The sequence below is a fragment of the Gopherus evgoodei genome, chromosome 11 (assembly GCF_007399415.2).
Source record: "Gopherus evgoodei ecotype Sinaloan lineage chromosome 11, rGopEvg1_v1.p, whole genome shotgun sequence".
NCBI lineage: Eukaryota > Metazoa > Chordata > Testudines > Testudinidae > Gopherus > Gopherus evgoodei.
In genome coordinates, this window is record NC_044332.1 from 70,896,276 (window position 1) to 70,913,844 (window position 17,569).

The following is a 17,569-nucleotide window of genomic DNA, read 5'->3' on the forward strand; positions in this document are numbered from 1 at the left end:
AGTGAGTGAAGCAGGCATGGCCACCTGAAAAGATGCACTGAGACCACTCCATGTGTCACTGAGCAAACAGAAAGGGGATTTTCAAAATTGCAAAGGAATTTAAGGGGCGGGGATCACGGTTGGTTATCTGAGGGCAGGGCAGTAGAGTTCAAACCGATGACCAGAGAGGTGAGAACAGGCATTGTGGGACACCTCCCGGAGGCCAATCATCACAGTGCTGTAATCGACCACAGTGTCTACAGTGGCACCGCAGCGCTGTAGCCCTAGCGCAGAAAGCCATACACCTCTCGTTGGGGTGGGTTTTTTACAGTGCCACAACTGCGTAGATTCTGCATACTACGTAGCTTGGGAGTTACAGCACAGAAAGCTGCTTTATTGTGCAGAAACTTGCCAGTATAGACAGGGCCTAAGAGAAAGGAATTTCCCCCACCCTGAAAATCACCATAGTCTGAGAGAAAGAAAAACTGAAAACCCTTAAAGGAGAAGGGGTTTGAAGTGAAGGACATCCAGAAACTGAGGGCTAGCATCCAGGCTCTGACAGCAGAGGACATGCTGGAAAACGGTTCAGAGGCAACAATATAGAAGTGTGAAGCCTGAAGTTGCATCTTTATGTTTATTTTCTGTGCAACTTTTATGTGTTTGATTTTCCTTACTATTTCATCTCTGAATCTATAATTATTCTATTAAATAATTTTATCTTTATCCCAAGCAGGTCTCTGGTGTGCACACTGCGTGAAGTGTGTACCCCAAAGCATACTGATAACAGGAGCAGGTTTCACTCCTTCAGAGGTAATGAACCAGATGGGAAAAGTTCAAATTCCTGGTAGTTAAGATTTCAAGATAGAAAGATTTGGGGAGACTCAGAACCAGAAGTGCTCTTGCAGTCACCCTGCAAGGCGTAACTATGCTGACAAAAGCCAGGGTGAGACCTTTATGCTTGTAGGCTGGCAACTGGTGTCAGAGCTTTGAACCATAACAGCATCGTATTAAAGCACCCGAAGTTACAAGGCAGGAGCTAACAGAACACTTTACTGGTCTGGCTGATCCCCAAAAAACTTTACAGCCTAGAAGATCTGAGAGTTAATAACTGATCCCAGAGACGGAACATTGAGCTGGTCCTCTGGGGGGTCTAGAAGGGCTGAGACAAGATCACAGAGACAGGGTACAGTACCTCCAGAGTGCTTACAGGGCATTTGTCACTGATGTATTATTCATGTATGTACCATACTGACATGTCTGGCTGTAAATACAAATCAGATAGCTTCTTTTCTTTAAACTTCTCACGTTTCTGGCTAATGGACAACAGTAAATCCTCTAATTCTTCCAAACAGACAAGACCTCTCAACAGTCTGATTCAAGCAATGCACAAACTGGGGAACCGGATGAACGCAAACAGCAAGATGGTGATTTCAATATAGAGACCATGGAAATTGATGAATGAAAACAGGCAGATGAATTGTATGATTACAATCTAATGACTTTCAAAGAGTCTATCACCACCAAGCTCAGAGGAAGATCTGCAAGTGCAGCACTAATCTCTCCTGCTTCTATTTACTGATTCACGATTGTGGCCTAAACACTTTACAGATTCTGTTCATCAAAAAATTGTTCTATCTGATGTACTGAATTTAAAAGAAATGCAGACACTGGTGAAGTCTGTGCCAAAAGATGCTGATGGCCATAATTTTCTTGAATTTCTTCTCAAATGTAAGGACTTCCAACAATAGAGAAAAGATTACAAGAGATACGCTTGTTTGAAGGGTTACCCACCAAGCACTGTACTGCTTCCCATGTTGACTATTTTCTGAGGGTGAGGACAAACAAACAATGCAGTACACTGGCAAAAAGTGAAAATTTTTCTCCAGCTATGAAAAAATGTCTCAACCTACATCATAAATTTCCTGAACATAAAAAGAGCATAGACCATAAAACCCACTACTGCCAATGGAAGGAATCAGAATAGGTGTTGTGATGTGGATGGGGAACACACAGTAAGATCAAAAAATGAACATTAACAAAAGCTGCAAGAGGAACAGCAATACTGGAATATCTTACATCTTGCTTCAGAAGGCATAGCATTTCAAGGAGATAGTCTGATTGATGATCCACACAATGGAAACTTGGAACTCTTGAGTTACTAGATCATTATGACAACATAACTCAGGGCCATTTGGCTAGAGTAAACAGAAGCAGGCAGAGGATAGAACAACGCAAGGACACGTACATTACCTCTCATGAGAGAGTCAGAATGAGTTTACTGAATTATGTGTGAAAAGCAGGCAAAAGGCCATTCTTGCAGCAAAAGAAAAAGCCATCTATTATCCTATCATATGTGATGCTACTCCTGATGCCTCTCACCATGAACAAAATGTGTTGATATTCACGTTTGTATGTCAGGACCACAATAGTAGTGCATTTAACATTCAAGAAAGATTCTTCAGTTCATCAACTTTAATAAAAAAAGATATAGATGAAATGCTAATTGTCAGGTGAAACACCGTAACATTCCATTTGATAAGGTCCAGGATTTGATTTCAATATGTCAGGAAAATTAAAAGGCATATGCCTGCATTATGTTCAAAAATAGACTTGCTGTGTCTTCTCCTTGCGCTTCCGATTCACATAATGTTTCTCAGAACACGCAGCTGCAGCAGAAAGTAACATTTTAATTGTGTGCAGCGATTTGTGTTTTTCAGTGCCTCAATGACTGTAACAAATAAGATGCACTGTTCACCCTGTTCTCAGTTAGACACATTCTGGATTGCACGTGCTGATGCTGTCCAAGTACAAACTCTTTGCACACAAGTTCAATGGGAATTTATTACATTTGGAAACACAATTCAGATGCTTCCTGACTTATGCAAGTTGAATTTTATAGTACGTCAGGAACATATACCCCATAATTATGCAAAAAAAAGCTTACAGAACTTTTTCCATAAATGCAGATTTCTGTAAGGCAGGTGTGCATAACCCGGAAAGCATCTGTAGTGTTCTTTGCTTGTAGAAGGGAAAATAGCCAACAGGATTCCAACAACTTTTAATTATAGAGCAATTAACATTATTATCCCAACAATGGAACAATAGTCTATAGCAGGGGTTCTCAAACTGGGGGTCAGGACCTCTCAGGGGGTCACAAGGTTATTACATGGGGGGGGTCACAAACTGTCAGCCTCCACCCCAGCCCCGCTTTACATCCAACATTTATAATGGTGTTAAATATATTAAAAAGTGTTTTTAATTTATATGGGGGGGGGGGAAATCACACTCAGAGGCTTGCTATGTGAATGCGGTCTCCAAAGTACAAAAGTTTGAGAACCACTTGTCTAGAGAAACTATATATAATTTAAGACTGTAAACTGTTTGGGAGAGGGCCTATGAAGGTATAGGACTGCTTGCTACTAGAATAGGTTTTTATTCCCCAAATACATCTTGAGATCTAATGAAAACAATTACAGTGCTTTACAATGTGTACATATTTTCAAATTACTTGGTTATTGTTTTCCCTTTCCTCCAGATAAGCAAACAGTTAATCCCTAGAATAAATGAAATAACTAAAGACAAAAGCCCCAGTCCTGCAAACATACATATGCTCAACTTTATCCATGAGTAACCTTAATTCGCTTCATTAGGAGTGCTCATGTTCTTACCAGGCCTTGCACAAACTGGCTGTAGACATTAGACTTCTTACACACAAAGTGTACTACTTTAAATACAGGTAAGAAAACAATCCTCAAAAAGTTTATAATCTAAATTCACAACTTCAGGGATTATTTTAAAATTTCCTCAAAGGTTGGTTAAAAAGATACCACGAACTTGAATTTAAAGTTTTTCAAGGCACTGAAACTACCACAAATGCTCCAATTTGTAACAACATTTTCCTATTTTCAGGAACTTTTATTATGCAAGCCTCACATTGATACTAGAATGGTCTCAAAGATTAACCCAATATTTCAAATGGCCATGTTGGAAACATTAAACCTTCTCTACATCCTTACCTACAGGTCTCGAGATCTGGGATGGGAAATTCCCTAAATCCCCTTAATTGTAAAGGTACTGTTAAGACAGTTTTTAAACATCCTTTGTAGTGAATGACTTCTGCTGTGCATTTGCTTCAATTATACATTTAAAATATCATTCATTTCATCTTTAAGATTATTTCCTCATTCAACCAATCTTGAAAGACAATGCAGCACAAATGGAAATGGGTTAGTTATAATGAAATCTAAGGATGAAAAGCACTACATAATAGTAGGTAGTAGTATATATTTATGGGAACAAAGAAATCTTAATATATGGGTTAGCTCCAAACCACAGCCATCCAAAATGAAACCCAACTAAAGGAAAAACAACACAGAGAAGTATGTCAGAGTCCTCATGTGACCCCTCGAGAGAAAAGGGAATGGCGAGGAGAGAAAGAAGAGATGGGAAGAGGTGCTGATGGGGTGAGCAGGCAAAGTGACAAATATGAATGGGGAGAGCGGGATAAGGAGAACAGAGATGTTATGAAAACTCCTTGCAGCCCCAGCCCCAGCCCCACTGCCTTATACAGTGTGTCCCACACGACGCCAGGGGAGTCCGCTCGACCCACCAGTGCCCCAGGGTTCTACCGCAGCCCGTGCCTGCCAGAGAGCCTCTCCTAGGGCCGTTATTTGCCCTGGGACCCCTTTGCCACCCACCCCACGACAGCTCCGGACCCTCTGCAAACTGCCCAGAGCCCCCGATCCCCCACTTACTTCTCTTATCCATGAGCCACATGAAGGCGAAGCAGGGCAGGAAGCCGATGGGGCCCCACAAGACGAGCAAGGCGATGTCCCAGCTGGAGAAGCCGAAGGCCAGGCGGGCCGAGTTCTGGATGGGGCCCCAGCTGTTCCACACCAGGCCCTGCGCGAAGCCCAGCAGCGAGAAGAGCAGCAGCACCAGCCAGCGCCGCCCGTAAACCCGGCCCGATACCGGCACCAGCCGGGGCGCCGCCGCTGGCGCCGCCGGGGTAAGGCCCCGCCGAAGCTGGGGCACCACGGGACCCCCCGCCGCCCCGCGCGGCGGCGGCAGCAGGGACTCCCGCTCCTCCGCGCTGCTCCAGCCTAGACCCATCTGCGGAGGGGGCGGCTAGGACGGGCTCGGGGCGGTTGAAGGGTCCGTGCCCTGCTAGGGCATCGGGGAGGGGTCCGGGGAAACGACGCCAAACTCACAATCACACCGCCTCTGCCGGGCCTGCCCAGCCGCATGCGCGAGCCGGGCGGCCCTGCCCACCGGCCGGCACCTTCCCTCCCTCCCACCTAGTTCCAGTCAGAGCCGCCCCACAACGGTCACTTCCTGGGGGTGGGGGGGTCTCCCTCACTCAGAGCCCCCCCACAACGGTCACTTCCTGGGGGTAGGGGGTCTCCCTCACTCAGAGCCCCCCCACAACGGTCACTTCCTGGGGGTAGGGGGTCTCCCTCACTCAGAGCCCCCCCACAACGGTCACTTCCTGGGGTGGGGGGTGGGGTCTCCCTCAGAGCCCCACCCCCAGGAAGTGACCGTTGGGGGGGTCTCCCTCACTCAGAGCCCCCTCCACAACGGTCACTTCCTGGGGGTAGGGGGTGTCCCTCACTCAGAGCACCCCCACAACGGTCACTTCCTGGGGTGGAGGGTGGGGTCTCCCTCAGAGCCCCACCCCCAGGAAGTGACCCTTGGGGGGGGTCTCCCTCACTCAGACCCCCCCACAAAGGTCACTTCCCGGGGTGGAGGGTGGGGTCTTCCTCAGAGCCCCACCCCCAGGAAGTGACCGTTGGGGGGGGTCTCCCTCACTCAGAGCCCCCCCACAACGGTCACTTCCCGGGGTGGAGGGTGGGGTCTTCCTCAGAGCCCCACCCCCAGGAAGTGACCGTTGGGGGGGTCTCCCTCACTCAGAGCCCCCCCCACAACGGTCACTTCCCGGGGGTAGGGGTCTCCCTCACTCAGAGCCCCCCCATCGGTCACCCCCTGTGGGTGGGGAGTCAGCTTCAGTCACAGCCCCCCCCACACACTCGCTCCCTACTGGGGGGCAAGTGCGGTTCTCCAGTGTACGGAGCTACGCTAGAGCTGCCCCACCCCGACCAAACCGCGCGGCTGGCCGGAGCCCCCAAGACCTGTCGGCGAGCACGTGACCACAACGCCCGGCTCCGCCGCACACAAACCCACGTGAGGGGTCCGCTGCTCTCACGTGATCGGAAGAGGCGGGGCTGCTGGTGAGGGACAAAGCCTGAGCCGGGCATGTTTCTTCGCCCCCCGATGGGAGCATGGCAGAGGCCGCAGCCCTGGATCCCCCGCTGCCCGGTAGGTGGCCCCGGCCGGCTGCCGTGTGCGCTGCGGTGGGTGCGCAGCCGGGCCGGCTGCCGTGTGCGGTCATGGCCTTAGAGCGCAGCCCGTTGTCCGGGCTCTGACCTGGCCCCCAGAGCCTGGGCAGGTGGGAAGCGCCTGGCTGGCTCTTCAACACCCTCTTTGCAGAGCGGGCGCTGGCGCCTTAGCGGCTCCCTCCTGCGCTGCCGAACACGTGTGCACACACATGCACCGTTTGCTCCCAGCACCTCACAGTCTGGCCTCTGTTAACCTCAAGGCATGAGCTCAGTTCCGGTATGTACCTCCGTGCTAGCGGGTCTCCGAGACGTGCACGCCTCTGCACTAGCAAACTCAGCCCTGCTTCAGCTCCACTGGGGGTAGCCAACAGTGGAAGCTGCAATGTAGACAGGTTTTACCTGTGGGAAGTCCTGTCTGCTGTACCACATCCACTGTTCCTAACCCTGCTGGAGCTGCACCCCGAGGAATTACATCTACAGAGGTTTGGTGCTAAGACTGTTAATGTGTCACGTGCATGGTCCTTAACACTCCTGCCTCTGGTGAGTCATTACTACTTAGGGCTTGGCTACCCTTGCGAGTTACAGGGCAGTAAAGGAGCCCCGGGCACACTAGCTCACTACCCATCCACGCTGGAAAGGCACATAGAGCTCTCTGATTCAGCAACTACAGCACTGCTGGTACTCCATGGCACCAGTGTGGACAAGTTGTTGCATTACTGCACTCTGATCAGCCTCCAGAAACATCCCACAATCCCCTTCAGTCAAGTGGCCGCTCTTATCATTGATTTGAATCACGGTAGGAATTTGGATATGCCGTTTGAAAGCTCTGACAGCTGGCTGCTTATCTGCTCCAAGACAGATATATGTGCTCTGAGACAGATTAGTGTGGAATGCTCTGTGTGTGAGAGAGGTGGGGGGGAGAGGGAGGGTCTGCTGCTGTCTGAACTTACAAGACAGCATGCTGACATGCTGTCAGCCCCCCAAAACCTACTCTCTCTCCCCCGAAATACACACAACGCACTCCCTGTCACACTCCACCCTCCCATTTGAAAAACACAGTGCAGTCACTTGCATGCTGAGAGAGCTGCCCATAATGCACCGCTCCCAATGCTGCTGCAAGTGCAGCAAATGTGGCCATGCCAGTGCACAAACATCTGTCAGTGTGAACAGACTGCAGCGCTTTCCCTGCTGCGTTCTACGAAGGTGGCTTTAACTCACAGCGCTCTACATCTGCAAGTGTAGCCAGGCCCTGAATTTTTCTTCCCCTTTTTCAAATCAAACAACAAAAGTAGAACATTAATAGCCTAATGATATTAAACGCATTAAGGCTGTAAAATGTCAGGAAACACAGAAGTTAAAATTCTCATAGTGATGTTAACTTGCCCACACGAGTATCCACTTCATATTTCCAAGCTAAGATTTAAATTCATTGTATTTTTTTAAATAAATCCTTTTTTTCTATTTGCTGTTTTCCAGCATTACAAATTATAGATGCAATCTTATTCTCTCTCTCCACTCACTCCTTGTATCCTTCTGTAAAATCCTCTGACTAATCTTCTGCTGGCCCTTGGGACGTTGTGCCTCATGCATCTTCCTTCTGCTCCTTCAGATCCCCACTCAAAGTCCACATTTCCCTCAACTGCCATGCCTAAAACACATATGCTCTTTAAAGGAACCTCCTCAGTGTATATGGATAGCTTACTAGTACAAGCAACCTCTTTATATGTACTTTGCATAAATCTCCCTGATCTGCTATCACCTCTCCCTGACTCAAATGAGACTCCTTGTGATTCACCTATACAGATCCAATTGCCACTTGTTTCTTTTTTGTCTTTAAGGCAAAAGGAAACAAAGAGGTAGGAAAGAGATCTGGTTTCTGCTGGTGACTGCTAGATATGACTTGGATGGGCACAGTTCCACCAAATGTAAACTACTCTTATAAGTTGCTAGTATTGTTTTATAACAATGGTGATCTAAATAAAAAAAAAAATCCCCATTGAATGTTATGATATGGATTTACTTTTTTTAAAAACCTCAGATGAATTTACAGTCATCTGCCACGTGAGCTAATCTCATTATAAACTACATCTCTACCCTGATATAACTGGACCCGATACAACACGAATTCAGATATAACGTGGTAAAGCAGTGCTCTGGGAGGGTGGGGCTGTGCACTCCAGCAGATCAAAGCAAGTTTGATATAATGCGGTTTCACCTATAACGTGGTAAAAAAATTTGGCTCCCGAGGACAGCGTTATATTGGGGGAGAGGTGTATTATCATTTGAACAAATTGAAGAATGTATTCAGTTCATTATGCTATAGATATCAATAGGTAATAGACTTTGTTTACCACATGCAGTTATCATAAAATTTAATTGCTTATGCTGCAAGTATTCCAGTTTCTCTGAAAATTTATTTATTTCAGACTGGCTTCAGTTCTGTCACAGTGATTGGAAATTTAATTGATAAATGGCAATCTGTTAAATTGGGGTAAGCTGTGTATTAGGGTGCACCAGAATGACTGTTAGATTCAGTGTTATTTATCTCACTAATACATCTAAACAGCACATCAATGAAATTCAAACTTAACCACTAATTCTGCAATCGGATCTGTGCAAGTGGATCCTTATGCCCTAATGGAGTCTCATGAAAGACTATGGGCACTGGCATAATGGTATGCCCTTGCAGATCTGATTTCAGGATTGGGGCCTAAACTGGGAATTGCAAGCACCAGGGTGCATTGAAGAAAATTTATACCAACCTAAATAATTAGAAATATGGGGAAAAAATAAGAAAATGAGATTCTGTCTAGACAAATTCAGGGTAGTTCACCTGGGAAAAATATAATCCACACACAATTATTTAATAGGAGACATATGGATAATAGGAGAGAGTAAATAGATATGAACCTTAATGTGAAATGACAGCAAAACTAGATCATAGTCCAAATTCAGGCCTGGCTCAATTAAGTAGTGCCTACAGGTATCAACCAAGATCAGTGCCTCATAGTGCAAGGTGCTTTACTAACACTAACATCTCACTATATTACAGCCCTGCCTCAGAGATCTTGCAATCTAGTATAACTACATTGCTATTGTAATTTCACTTATCAGAGGGGTAGCCGTGTTAGTCTGGATCTGTAAAAGCAGCAAAGAATCCTTTGGCACCTTATAGACTAACAGACGTTTTGGAGCATGAGCTTTCGTGGGTGAATACCCACTTCCTCAGATGCATGTAGTGGAAATATCCAGGGGCAGGTATATATATGCTAGCAAGCAAGCTAGAGATAACGAGGTCAGTTCAATCAGGGAGGATGAGGCCCTATTCTAGCAGTTGAGGTGTGAAAACCAAGAGAGGAGAAACTGGTTCTGTAGTTGGCAAGCCATTCACAGTCTTTGTTCAGTCCTGAGCTGATGGTGTCAAATTTGCAGATGAACTGAAGCTCAGCAGTTTCTCTTTGAAGTCTGGTCCTGAAGTTTTTTTGCTGCAGGACGGCCACCTTAAGGTCTGCTATAGTGTGGCCAGGGAGGTTGAAGTGCTCTCCTACAGGTTTTTGTATATTGCCATTCCTAATGTCTGATTTGTGTCCATTTATCCTTTTCCGTAGAGACTGTCCAGTTTGGCCGATGTACATAGCAGAGGGGCATTGCTGGCATATGATGGCGTATATTACATTGGTGGATGTGCAGGTGAATGAACCAGTGATGGTGTGGCTGATCTGGTTAGGTCCTGTGATGGTGTCGCTGGTGTAGATATGTGGGCAGAGTTGGCATCGAGGTTTGTTGCATGGATTGGTTCCTGAGCTAGAGTTATTATGGTGCGGTGTGCAGTTACTGGTGAGAATATGTTTCAGGTTGGCAGGTTGTCTGTGGGTGAGGACTGGTCTGCCACCCAAGGCCTGTGAAAGTGTGGGATCATTGTCCAGGATGGGTTGTAGATCCTTGATGATGAGTTGGAGGGGTTTTAGCTGGGGGCTGTATGTGATGGCCAGTGGAGTCCTGTTGGTTTCAAAACTCAAACCACGTCTACACTACCACTTACTTCAGTAGAATTTATGTCACTCAGGGATGTGAATATGACACCCCCAAATGACATAAGTTACACCGACCTAAGTGCTGGACTGGACAGTGCTATGTCAGCGGGAGAGTCTCTCTTGGAAGTGGATTTATTATGCCAATGGGAGAGCTCTCTCTCATCAGCATAGTGTCTTCACCAGACATGCTACAGCGACACAGCTGCACCGATATAGCACTTCAGGTGTAGACTAGTCCTCAGACTAACACAGCTAAATACAAGATGGGACAGACTATTTAGCGTAAGTAGTTCACATACATTTTAAGGGATCATTCAAGATGAAATGGTCTGTTAACACCCTGCAGTCATAGGACAAAAAGGGAAGTTAGTGGCTTACAGATTGTTCTAATAGCCATAAATCCAGTGTCTTTATTAAGACCATGATTTTTCGTGTCTAGCAAAGTTATGAATTTGAGCTCTCAGGCTTGTCTTTTGAAGGCATAAAAGAATATGCTATAGTATACTAAACAATCTGTTCCACCTAGCATTTAGCTGTGACACTGAGTACCTTTTCCTGACCTGAAGAAAAGCTCCATGTAGCTTGAAAGCTTGCTGAAGGAGAGAGGGCAAGGAAAAAGAGACGAGCAGCTAGTCCTGCAGAAGGAGGGGAGGAGTCAATGGAGGCGACTCCAAGTATGAGCCCTAGGAGGATTGTAAGGGCGAATACAAATCGAGAGGACTTGCGGCCAGCTGGTGTGGGAGATAGACCGGAGAATCACACTGTCGCCAGGAAAAGGCAAGTCTACGTGATTGGAGACTCTTTACTGAGAAGAATAGACAGGCCTGTAACTAGACCTGATCGGGAGAACAGAAGGGTGTGCTGTCTGCCAGGGGCTAAGATACAGGATGTGGACCTGAGGCTGAATAGGATCCTAGCGGGAGCGGGAAAGAATCCGTTGATTGTCCTTCATGTGGGAACGAATGATACGGCTAGTTACTCGCTGGACTGTATCAAGGAGGACTATGCCAGACTGGGGAAGACGCTCAAAGAAATCGAGGCTCAGGTGATCTTCAATGGGATTCTGCCGGTTCCTAGGGCAGGGCGACGAAGGAGTGACAAGATTATGGCGATCAACAGATGGCTCAGGCATTGGTGTTATAAGGAGGGCTTTGGGATGTACGGTCATTGGGAAGCGTTTACGGATAGACAACTGTTCGCTCAGGATGGACTTCATCTAAGTAAGGAGGGAAATAGAATTCTAGGATGGAGGCTCGCCGACCTCATCAAGAGAGCTTTAAACTAGGAAGTTGGGGGAGATGGTTGGGAGATGTTCAGGAGATCTCCACGCAGGAATATAACCTGGAGAGGGAAGTAAACAAAGTGAGAGGGGATACCCTTGCAGACCAAAGAATTGATCCAAGGAGGAATAGTGGAGTAGAAACCAGATTAACAGGTGATGCTGGTGGCAGAAAGTCTGTGCACGACGGGGGAAAGAATGTCACTGACGCCAAACGCCAAAAATTAAAATGACTGTACACTAATGCGAGGAGCCTAGGTAACAAGATGGAGGAACTGGAGCTACTGGTGCAGGAAGTGAAACCGGATATTATAGGGATAACAGAAACCTGGTGGAATAGTACTCATGACTGGAGTACAGGTATTGAAGGCTATGTGCTGTTTAGAAAAGACAGGAAGAAAGGCAAAGGTGGTGGCGTAGCCTTGTACATCAATGATGAGATTAACTGTAATGAAATAAGAAGCGATGGAATGGATAAGACAGAGTCTGTCTGGGCAAAAATCACACTGGGTAAAAAAGCAACTAGAGCTTCCCCTGAGATAGTGCTTGGGGTGTGCTATAGAACACCGGGATCTGATTTGGATATGGATAGAGACCTCTTTAATGAAGTAAGCACAAAGGGGAAATGTGTGATTATGGGAGACTTCAACTTCCCGGATATAGACTGGAGGACGAGTGCTTGCAAGAATAATAGGGGTCAGATTTTTCTGAATGTGATAGCGGATGGATTTCTTCATCTCGTAGGTACTTCAACTACTTGAGGGGATGCCATTTTAGATTTGGTTTTGGTGAGCAGTGAGGACCTCGTAGAAGAAATGGTGGTAGGGGACAACCTTGGTTCGAGTGATCATGAGCTGATTCAGTTCAAACTAGATGGAAGGATAAACGAATGTAGATCTGGGATTAGGGTTTTCGACTTCTTGAGGGCTAATTTTAAAGAGTTCAGGAAATTAGTTAGGGAAGTGGATTGGACGGAGGAACTTGTGGACTTAAATGCGGAGGAGGCCTGGAATTACTTTAAGTCGCAGCTGCGGAAATTGTCGGAAGCCTGCATCCCAAGAAAGGGGGGAAAAAAACATGGGCAGGAGTTGTAGGCCAAGCTGGATGAGCAAGCAACTCAGAGAGGGGATTAGGAAAAAGCAGAAAGCTTACAGGGAGTGGAAGAAAGGCGGGATTAGCAAGGGAAGCTACCTTGGTGAGGTCAGAACATGTAGGGATAAAGTGAGGAAGGCTAAAAGCCGCATTGAACTGGACCTTGCAAAGGGAATCAAAACCAATAGTAAAAGGTTCTACAGCGACATAAATAAGAAGAAAACAAAGAAAGAAGAAATGGGGCCGCTATACACCGAGGGTATGTCCACATCTAAAATTTTGCAGCGCTGGTTGTTACAGCTGTATTAGTACAGCTGTATAGGGCCAGCGCTGCAGAGTGGCCACACTTACAGCAACCAACGCTGCAAGTGGTGTTAGATGTGGCCACACTGCAGCGCTGTTGGGCGGCTTCAAGGGGGGTTCGGGGAACGCGAGAGCAAACCGGGGAAGGAGACCAGCTTCGCCGCGGTTTGCTCTCGCGTTCCCCGAACCCCCCTGCAAACCGCAGGGAAGGAGACCTGCTTGCACGGGGGTTCGGGGAACACGAGAGCAAACCGGGGAAGGAGACCAGCTTTGCCGCGGTTTGCTCTCGCGTTCCCCGAACCCCCCTGCAAACCGCAGGGAAGGAGACCTGCTTGATTACCAGAGGCTTCCTCAGGTATGCTGGGATACCTGCTTATTCCACGGAGGTCAAGAAAAGCGCTGGTAAGTGTCTACACTTGATTATCAGCGCTGGTGATCCAGCGCTGGATCCTCTACATCCGAGACAAAATGGGAGTACGGCCAGCGCTGCAAACAGGGAGTTGCAGCGCTGGTGATGCCCTGCAGATGTGTACACCTCCTAAGTTGCAGCGCTGTAACCCCCTCACCAGCGCTGCAACTTTGTGATGTAGACAAGCCCTGAGGATGGAATGGAGCTTAAGGATGGAATGGAGCTTAAGGATAACCTAGGCATGGCCCAATATCTAAATAAGTACTTTGCCTCAGTTTTTAATAAGACTAGTGAGGAGTTTAGCGATGATGGAGGGATGATAAACGGGAATGTGGATATGGAGGTGGATATTACCGCAACTGAGGTAGAGGCCAAACTTGAACAGCTTAATGGGACAAAATCAGAGGGCCCGGACAATCTCCATCCGAGGATATTAAAGGAACTGGCGTGTGAAATTGCGATCCCGTTAGCGAGAATTTTTAAGCAATCGATAAACTCGGGGGTTGTGCCATACGACTGGAGAATTGCTAACGTAGTTCCTATTTTTAAGAAAGGGAATAAAAGTGATCCGGGTAATTATAGGCCTGTTAGCTTGACGTCTGTAGTATGTAAGGTCTTGGAAAAAATTTTAAGGGAGAAAGTAGTTAAGGACATAGAGGTCAATGGTAATTGGGACGAATTGCAACATGGATTTACTAAAGGTAGATCGTGCCAAACCAATCTGATCTCCTTCTTTGAGATGGTGACGGATTACTTAGATAAAGGAAATGCGGTAGATCTAATTTACCTCGATTTCAGTAAGGCGTTTGACACGGTTCCACATGGGGAACTGTTAGTTAAATTGGAAAAGATGGGGATGAATATGAAAGTTGTAAGGTGGATAAGGAACTGGTTAAAGGGGAGACTCCAGCGGGTCGTATTGAAGGGTGAACTGTCAGGTTGGAAGGAGGTTACTAGTGGAGTCCCTCAAGGATCGGTTTTAGGACTGATCTTATTTAACCTTTTTATTACTGACCTTGGCACAAAGAGCGGGAATGTGCTAATAAAGTTTGCGGATGACACAAAGCTGGGGGGTATTGCTAACACGGAGAAGGACAGGGATACTATTCAGGAAGATCTGGACCACCTTGTAAACTGGAGTAATAGTAATAGGATGAAATACAATAGTAAAAAGTGCAAGGTCATGCACTTAGGGATTAATAATAAGAATTTTAGATATATGTTGGACGCATCAGTTGGAAGCGACAGAGGAGGAGAAGGACCTTGGGGTATTGGTTGATAGCAGGATGACTATGAGCCGCCAATGTGATACGGCTGTTAAAAAAGCAAATGCGATTTTAGGATGCATCAGGCGAGGTATTTCCAGCAAGGATAAGGAGGTGTTAGTACCGTTATATAAGGCGCTGGTGAGACCCCGTCTGGAATATTGTGTGCAGTTCTGGTGTCCCATGTTCAAGAAGGATGAATTCAAACTGGAACAGGTCCAGAGACGGGCTACTAGGATGATCCGAGGAATGGAAAACCTGCCTTATGAAAGGAGACTCAAAGAGCTTGGCTTGTTTAGCCTGGCCAAAAGAAGGCTGCGGGGGGATATGCTTTCTCTATATAAATATATCAGGGGGGTTAACGTTAGGGAGGGAGAGGAATTATTTAAGTTTAGTACTAATGTAGGCACGAGGACGAATGGGTACAAACTGGATATTAGGAAGTTTAGACTTGAAATTAGACGAAGGTTTCTAACCATTAGGGGAGTGAAGTTCTGGAACAGCCTTCCGAGGTAAGTAGTGGGGGCAAAAGACTTATCTGGCTTTAAGACTAAGCTTGATAAGTATATGGAGGGGATGTTATGATAGGATAGTTTAATTTTGGCAATTGATCTTGGATTATCACCAGATAAGTCTGCTCAATGGTCTGCGGGGAGATGTTGGATGGGATGGGAACTGAGTTACTGCAGAGAATTCCTTCTTGGGTGCTGGCTGGTGAGTCTTGCCCACATGCTCAGGGTTTAGCTGATCGCCATATTTGGGGTCGGGAAGGAATTTTCCTCCAGGGCGGATTGGCAGGGGCCCTGGAGGTTTTTCGCCTTCCCCTGCAGCGTGGGGCATGGGTCACTTGCTGGTGGATTCTCTGCAGCTTGAGGTCTTCAAACCAATTTTGAGGATTTCAATAACTCAGTCCTGGGTTAGGGGTTGTTATAAAAGTGGATGGGTAGGGTTCTGTGGCCTGCCTTGTGCAGGAGGTCAGACTAGATGATCATATTGGTTCCTTCTTACCTATGAGTCTATGTGTCTCTTTCATCAGCAGAAGTTGGTCCAATAAAATATATTACCCCACTCACCTTGTCTCTCTACTATCCTGGGACCAACACAGCTAAAACAACACTGCAAACATGAAATAGGGAGATGTTCTTTTGAAACTGCTCCAGTCTTTCATGTAAAGGCAATTCACAATGCCTACTATATATGTCTTAAAATTCACTGTACAAAAATTTGAAAAAGTGCATTGCTGTGCATATAATCCTGTTTATATCATAATATCTTTGATTGGTTTTGTTTGTGGTTTTTATGGGAGTCTTGTTTGTTTTGGAGAAGGTACTAGGAATTTTCTAAAATATTCAAGATCTCTGTACATTTGCAGGTTTCTGATAGTCAGTGTGAAGTTCATTATAAATAAAAATAATTTACATTGGTATTTTTGATTGAAGCCAGCATTAGTTAGACAAGAACTAACAAGCACCTGAGACCAATTTGCAATTCCCACACACCCAAAATTGGTTGAGGTGCAGTTAAACTGGAAGGCACACGTCACTGATCTGAATGCATATTATTTTTCAAGAATGTTATTTAACAACCAACCCCTAAACATTCAGACCCCAGAAAATGCACAGTTAGGGTTTGTCTACTCAGTGAAGTTAGTGCACAGTAAGCTAGAGTGAGAATTTAAAGCACGCTAGCGGCTCTGCACTAACCCCCCATATGGACACCCTTACTGAGCACTGAGAGTGCCCTGGGGTGTTCTGCTTAATGTGTTTCTGAAGTGCATTAGGCTACAATGCACAAAGGCACTCTTACTGTGCAGTAGATTTGTCCACACAGGGTAGTGCACACTAGCTGCTGCAAGTATTTCCACTGTGTAGACAAGCCTATAAGGTTGCGCTTCTCAAAAAAAGGCATCCAGACCATTTTAGATTTTCCTTGCTCCCTAGAGATGATAGCTACCATCTTCATTCTTTCACCAGAATATCAAAAATATGCATCAGAGAACATCAGTTCTGCAACTTGTTTCATGTTTCTCCATACTAAGGGTATGTCTACACTATGAAATTAGGTCGATTTTATAGAAGTCGATTTTCTAGAAATTGATTTTATACAGCCGATTGTGTGTGTCCCCATTAAGCGCATTAAGTCGGCGGAGTGCATCCACAGTACCGAGGCTAGCATTGACTTTCGGAGCATTGCACTGTGGGTAGCTATCCCACAGTTCCCACAATCTCCGCCACCCATTGGAATTCTGGATTGAGTTCCCAATGCCTGACGGGGCAAAAACATTGTCGCGGGTGGTTTTGGGTACATATCGTCAGGCCTCCCTCCCTCCATGAAAGCAACGGCAAACAATCGTGCCTCGCCTTTTTTCCCGGGTTACCTGTGCAGACAACATACCACGGCAGGCATGGAGCCCGCTCAGCTCACCATCACCGTACATCTCCTGGGTGCTGCTGGCAAATGCAGTACTGTATTGCTACACAGCAGCAGCCCCTTGCCTTCATGGCAGCAGACGGTGCAATACGACTGCTAGCCATCGTCGTCATCTCCTGGATGCTCCTGGCCAACCTCGGTGATGTCGGTCAGGGGCGCCTGGACATAAAGGGGAGTGACTTCAGGTCATTCTCTTCTTTAAGTTTTGTCTCATGGAGATTCAGTCCTGCCTGGAATGTCATGCAAGCTGGAGGCTTCTGCCTCAGGCTGCTCTCCCAGCCAGCAGCACCGTGTGGTCGCATCTACCCCAGCCTACCCCTTGCTCCCATGGCTCATGAAGCCTGGACAGTAGTAAGGAGCAGTTCAGCTATAGGCTGAGCAAGTGCAGAATTGTGATAGAATGTACTTATGGACGTTTAAAAGAGCACTGGCGCAGTTTACTG

The 17,569-nt window shown here is 46.5% G+C and overlaps 2 protein-coding genes across 10 annotated transcripts in view; one reads left to right on the plus strand and one right to left on the minus strand.

The window, feature by feature from the left end:
* Positions 1-5,671, minus strand: part of SLC49A4 (solute carrier family 49 member 4) — a 123,649-nt gene extending 117,978 nt beyond the window's left edge. For 2 of the 5 annotated variants that reach the window (XM_030579857.1, XM_030579859.1), the window contains exon 1: positions 4,734-5,668. In XM_030579857.1, coding sequence (XP_030435717.1) covers positions 4,734-5,091 — 358 coding nt within the window. In that variant the 5' untranslated portion in view covers positions 5,092-5,668. Of the gene's footprint in view, positions 1-4,733 lie in introns of all 5 variants that reach the window. The other 3 variants (XM_030579860.1, XM_030579858.1, XM_030579856.1) reach the window with 2 other exon arrangements.
* A 503-nt stretch (positions 5,672-6,174) lies between these two features.
* Positions 6,175-17,569, plus strand: part of HSPBAP1 (HSPB1 associated protein 1) — a 66,263-nt gene continuing 54,868 nt past the window's right edge. For 2 of the 5 annotated variants that reach the window (XM_030579861.1, XM_030579865.1), the window contains exon 1: positions 6,177-6,294. In XM_030579861.1, coding sequence (XP_030435721.1) covers positions 6,258-6,294 — 37 coding nt within the window. In that variant the 5' untranslated portion in view covers positions 6,177-6,257. Of the gene's footprint in view, positions 6,295-6,362; positions 6,592-17,569 lie in introns of those variants that run through there. The other 3 variants (XM_030579864.1, XM_030579863.1, XM_030579862.1) reach the window with 3 other exon arrangements.